This window comes from Varroa jacobsoni, unplaced genomic scaffold (genome assembly GCF_002532875.2).
Source record: "Varroa jacobsoni isolate VJ856 unplaced genomic scaffold, vjacob_1.0 scaffold_401, whole genome shotgun sequence".
Classification (NCBI taxonomy): Eukaryota; Metazoa; Arthropoda; class Arachnida; order Mesostigmata; family Varroidae; genus Varroa; species Varroa jacobsoni.
Genome location: NW_019213303.1, coordinates 91,717 through 98,032, shown reverse-complemented (window position 1 = coordinate 98,032; position 6,316 = coordinate 91,717). Strand labels below are relative to the sequence as shown.

General features: G+C 38.8%; 1 protein-coding gene across 1 annotated transcript in view; it reads left to right on the top strand.

Moving 5' to 3' along the window:
- Nucleotides 1–1,308: 1,308 nt before the first annotated feature.
- The window catches only part of LOC111260120 (alpha/beta hydrolase domain-containing protein 17B), an 8,084-nt gene continuing 3,076 nt past the window's right edge, over nucleotides 1,309–6,316 (top strand). The window contains exons 1-5 of the mRNA XM_022832618.2: nucleotides 1,309–1,513; nucleotides 2,954–3,084; nucleotides 3,386–3,567; nucleotides 4,688–4,915; nucleotides 5,389–5,639. Of these exons, the coding sequence (XP_022688353.1) occupies nucleotides 1,454–1,513; nucleotides 2,954–3,084; nucleotides 3,386–3,567; nucleotides 4,688–4,915; nucleotides 5,389–5,639 (852 nt within the window). The 5' untranslated portion in view covers nucleotides 1,309–1,453. The remainder of the gene's footprint in view (nucleotides 1,514–2,953; nucleotides 3,085–3,385; nucleotides 3,568–4,687; nucleotides 4,916–5,388; nucleotides 5,640–6,316) is intronic.

Sequence of the window (6,316 nt, the reverse complement as noted above, 5' to 3'; positions counted from 1 at the left end):
TACATGAGAAATATCGAAGCTGAACTTTTTTATCTGATATGTAAACGTATGTGTAAAAAAACCTTGTGACGAACGTTAACTAAACAAAAATAAAATACAATACAACTATACAATATATATAGAAAATATATAATGAAACAATAGTAATTTATATAGGGAGTGTTGTTCATCTTGTGTAACCCGTACTGGAACTAACTGCACATACAAGCCTAACTGTTCAGAATAAATAAATCCCGGCTTGTACATGCAGAAAACTATGTGTTAATGTAATAACATTATTAGAAAACTTAATAATTGTCTCCGGTCCCGAAAGAGACACTCGGATTCTTCACTACACATTTCGTAACTTTATACACCGTAAGGCATATAAATACACAGGCCCCTTAGACTTATCAACAACGTTCTGTGTATCGAGGATGCTCTTTATAGCAAACTTAAAAATTGCAAGTTTCGCCAACTTACAAATTCCAATACAAGTCAACTTACAAATGTAGGTTATGTTCCATCTGCTTACTTCCAGGGCACATTTAAAGCTAGCTAAATACCTTCGTTATAAAGCGGCAAGGGCCGGTTGTTTCATGACAAACAATCGGCCCTTGCCGCTCTTACTGACCTACCTAGACTTGAAGAGCACACACTTCAAAACAATGAGCAATAAAGAACGTAATCCACTCTAATCTCTGAGCAATAAGACTAAAATGATTGTATAAAGAAATAAAGATCAATCCTTGGCCAATAAAAATCTACTTGGCCTCTATATAATGAACTCCGCCGTTTTGCCAACGCGTTCAAGTGTACAAACTGGCTCAGCGTTAAAAAGGAAGAAAAAACCGTTTAATCTTCAGGCAGATATGACTATAATAAACGTGCTGTGTAAATATCAGTTACAATCTCCTCCTTTCTATTTAATATCTGTTTATTTATAAAGTAAATGTACCCCAGCTCAAACCAGCGCGTGCCGTCCGCAGATTCGTTATCTGAATAACTCAGTACCAATATCTATTTTGAAACGCGTATAAATAGAAACGATAGCCATTTTCGTAACGCTGTCAAACTTTAAATACATTGTAAATCGAGTCAAGAGGCCGTTACCATATAGGTTAATTAGTTTTTCAAGTGTTACCGTGAAAAGTGAAAAAAAAAAAAAAAAAACGCTGAAAACTGATTGTTGCTACTTCTGCTAAAAAAAAAAAATTGCTAGGTCGCCTCTGTCAAAGATACGCTATTGAGATTGTTTGGTACTCAAATATGTTTAGGCAACATTTGACCGTCAACAATGAAACGATCAAATAGCTGTTTATTGATAACACACGTGGCCGCGGTAAGTATTTCTAAGTTAGATTGGTAAACAGACCAATTGCCGAGAGTCAATCGCAAAGAGGAACGCATCAGAAGACGTTTACAAACAATCATCCAACGAGCTTCGAATAGTCTGCTGAATGTTCGAAATCGCATGAAAATGTTAGAGTACGAGAAGATGGGAAACAAAGTACCAGAAGGTGTAAATTCGCCGGTAAGGAAATAGTTTGTTTTTGTTTTTTAATATTATTAAGAGTCTAGTCTCGAAAATGGTAAAAATCAATAGAATACAGCTGCAAGAGGAGTGTGATATTCGAGAAGGGGGCCAGCTATACCTATCAAGCGTATCAAAACGAGTATGAATGAGTTATACCCTAAGTATTCCTAGCAGGAATAAAGCTTACCGGCTGATCATTCACGACCGTCATAATTGGGGGATGGCGTAAATTTCAATAACCTGTAAGTAACTTTGATTAACTTCACATGTCGCTTGCCATTTTGGAGAGCAATTTTCTTTTGACAATACGGTATGAAGACTGTTGCTGGTGTAAGGGATCGACGCAAATATAGAATCTGATTGGCAATCATCTGGAAGATTTGCATGACAGTCTCAGACGGGGGTTACTACACATTTCAGAAAGTTACGAACGACGAACCTCAGCGTGATTTAGACACTGGCCTAAAGTTCATTACGAAAAAGTGTGACGGAAAAACTTTCGCTCTGTCAGCGTACTACCCAGACCCGACTAGAGCCTATTCTGCATCGCACAGATTGACTGGAACCTTAAATCATGCAATCAAAAAATGCAGCATCTTATAGCTTGGCTCAAACTAAGTGTCTTTTTCGTTATTAAAACCAACCTCTACGAGAAACAGTAGAGCAAAGCTGTACTTTCAAAGGGCTATGCTATTATTTAACTGGTTCCTAAAATTAGTTATTGAAGATTTTAAAAATACGCATTCTACACCTACCATTTGTTTAACTGCACAGGTATCTGTGCAAAAATTTCCTATTTTATCGGCACAGATTTCATAAATGTGGCGCACTTATCCGTTGAATTGTACGGATCGCTCAATTCAGTATAAGAGGCAATATCATCACAGCAGACTGTAATTTGGAATATTTAAATAATTCTGGTTATTATTCAAAACAAATTATAATAAGGTTCAACAATTTCACAGGATACAGTATCATCTCAGCGAGTTTTCCAATGTATGACGATAGCCAAAAAGTAAAATTAAAAAAATAGACTGAGACCAACGGAATGCTTTTCGGCACTCCGTTCAGTGGATGAGCCCGCAGTAAAACACAGAAAACGATATACCTGAATTCTACACATTTATACAAATAGTCCTATTTGTCATAACATTATGAAATGCTATTGCTGCCGTACAAATTACGGTTTTGTCTGTAACGTATGAAACTGTTACTTTTGCAACGTCTAACTTCGATATTCCTGCAGTGGCTGTGGCGTTGTGGGACTCGAAACAAATTACTTAAGTAGGAGTAATTTCTAACTAAACTGAAAATACTCCCTCAAGTGAATGTTTCTGTGGCTGAAAAAACACATTGCCTTACTGAAACTGGCGTTAAATGTGGGTCATCGTGTACGTAAGTCAATATCGTTTCTTTACAACGGCTCGAGCATTTCAGTCAACTCCGACGCCAACATTGTCAAACACTTGGAGTCCGCCCGTGAATTCCCGAAAACGTAAAAGGAGGAAATCCCGATTTGCAGATTTCTGTTGCAAGATCGCCTCAATCTTCTGCTGTCCTCCTACCAGGTAAATGCATCGGGCGTTCAAATTTACTGGTACGAAGGAGGTAGATATATGATATCATTTTTTCAGAAATGTCGAAATTTAATTATAGTGCGATAATTATGTAGTTTAACTAACACATCTAGTAAATGCACGATGTAGTAATGTCAGACATGAAAATGCATACCAAACTTAGAAACCGTATGTTACGTAATTTACTTCTAGATTACCCCCCCCCCCCCCCCCCCCCGCAGATGCTTGAAGGACCCCCGAATATTTTTTCGGATATTAATCAACTGATAAGAGTTTGTACTCGTTTTCGCAGAACCTCAATAGTACGAAAATTGGCTTTTCATCCACCAGTTCCGTCACAGTATTGCCTCGTGGAAGATAAAACAGCAGAGTTTGGGTTAAGGATAAAGGCCAATAAACCCAAATTGCTTCGGGTCTACCCGGATTTTGAAGAATGTTGCAAACAAGCCGAGATTTTTAATGTAAAGAAAAAAGGTAGGTGAACTATGGACGGGTGAACGAGACTTCATTGGTTTATAGCTGTTATTATTATCCATTGTCGATTGCAAACGTTTGGCCCGTTTGGTATTGTTCTTCTCTTATTTTGGTAAGTTGCTATTGTTAAATTAAAACACGCTAGGCTATATATATATATATATATATATATAGCCTAGCGTACATATATATATGAAGGGCATTCAACGTGGCTTCATGAGCCGCTGTGCTTCAGACGATAGAGTTAGTGGACTTTTGCGGTATAAATACTAGCAATTTCCCAGAGAAATAAAAAGCGCACCTATCCTATTAGTAGACGACCTCATGTTATTCTAGAGTAGCCGTCAATACCTTTAGAAGGTTTTAGTCACTATCCAGGTTCACATGCATACATGGAGTCTGGTATAGGCCCGAGCGATGAGGTTTCTATTCGAGAGGATTTTAAAGAGCAATAGGATTGCTATGCAAACTGCTTGACCTATATGTGTATAGCACTACCACCCATCACCCGAGGGTTCGAACGAAAGGGACTCGTAGTAGCCGGCATGGTTAAGCATGGTGTAAAACAGCTTTAGTCCTTTTTGGCCTACAGGTTCTTTATTATACATCCCATGGATTGCTTCCAATTTAGCGAAATATCTTACAATGAAACAACTTTGATAGCCTAGAATAGGTCTATCTAGAACGCTAAAGTCTGAAGCGTTTCTTAAGATTAACTCAGAAAGATCTATCTGGTTTGTGCGCGAAGTGGCCTAACTCGATAACTCGACAACCTGAGGTTTTGACAACGGAAAATACTAGCTGAAAAATGAATTAAATAAATAACCTATATGCACTACGTAAATCTATCTATGTCCGCGAACGTGCGCCTGGCTACCGCGTTCAAGGAGCAGTAATTCTTGTGCATAATACCAAAAACAGACAGCCCATTGTTCACCAGTGCTTCCACTTAATGATTTAAGACTACTATTAGTTGACACTTTTTTTTTAAAATTGTGCTTTACTTAGGTTTTGTCATTGATTTAATGAATGCGGCTTCATCCAGTATCGACGTTATTAAGCCTTGCTTGAATATAGTTTACGCATTGCTCAACTGACGTTCCATGTCGTTGTCCTGCAGATGGAAACCTTCTGGCCGGGTTACGTGTAAGATGCCCTGTGCTAAACAAGCCAAAAAGAGGTCAACGCAGTCCTGACACACGAGTTACCGTTTTCTATAGCCATCCAAATGCTGTTGATCTAGCCGACGTGCTGCCATATGCAGTCGATTTCTCTAAAACCTTTTTCTGTGACTTTATTTCCTACGATTACACCGGATATGGTCAAAACCTTGGAGAGCCGAGTGAAGGTAAAGCGCCTAATCTATGCATACAACCGCCCAGACAATCTAAGGAAAACCTTAGACGTATCTATGTATTGGTAGAACTGGCGTAAAGGTATTTGTAATTTTGTTTTTGTACAAGTTACGACAATGACAGTATTGGTGCTATATATAAAAGGAATGTTCGGGAATATGTATTAGGTAGTTAATATTAGGTAACAATGACGTTTCAATAACTTTTACACTATATTGGCCTCAGTTGTCAATTGCCGCCTTATATTTCGAAGTTCTAGCTTGAAATTAGCACGCTCGTGTTGTAACTTCACAGCTAACACACGCCGAGTACACACGAAATGATTTTTGAGCCATATATTATCTTGAGTCAATCTACAGATACAGAGGATCTAGTCAATGCACAAGATAAAACTAGAAGGTAATCAGCGAGGTCGAGTTAGCCTTGTTGTACTTATTTGTCTATTCTAATGCATATTTAACTGCAGCGCAGATCCTGTGTGACGCGGAGTGCGTTTTTCAACACGTTCGTGTGCAGTTAAAGACCAATCTGCGCCGTCTAATACTGTTCGGAGAAAGTATCGGCTCTGTTCCATCGATACATCTAGCGACCCGTTATAAAGTGCGCGGTCTTATTCTTCAGGGCGCCCTAGCATCGGGAATTAAAGTTTTTTTTCCTTTTGTCGACGCAAACCCCTTTGGGATCGACTGCTTTCGAAACATTGAACGAGTTTCGAATGTAAGCGGACAAATAACTAGAACCTTTTCACTCTATCAAAATACGTAGTTAATTAATCAGCTTCAACTTATTACGATATAATGTATAGCCTAATTAGCCCGGTCGTACCTAACAGATTAGCTAATCGTTCTCGCGTATCCATACTTTAGCGTCTTGAACTTACTTTCTTTTTATTATACGTAAATAATAAGCTGAAAAACTGTTTTGCGGGGAGTAGGTTAAACTATCGTAGCTGTAATACCGTATCCCGTAACTCCGGCTACAAGAGCACAGAGGTACATCTAGGTCACTGTCGGTAGAACTGAGACATTGTGAATTTCCGTTATATTAATTTTCACGACATCCTCAGCTCAGATTCCCTCTGCTGCTATTCTGAAACTTGCGATTTCCTTACAATTATGCCCTACAGAAGAGCGCTACCAAATCTGTTATAAATAAATGATAGTCGAAAACTTTGCGTTTGCTCTGTGCTGAACCATTTATGGAACGATATGTACTTTAATTGGATTTAAGGTTCACACGGGAGCTATTGAAGTGGGCAAAAGACTGATATTCACGGAGCTGGAAAATTAGGATGTGTACGTGTATCTAGTTTAATCTTAATAACAACCTGCTGCTGCTGCTGCTGCTGCTGCTGCTGCTGCTGCTGCTGCTGCTGCTGCTGCTGCTGCTGCTGC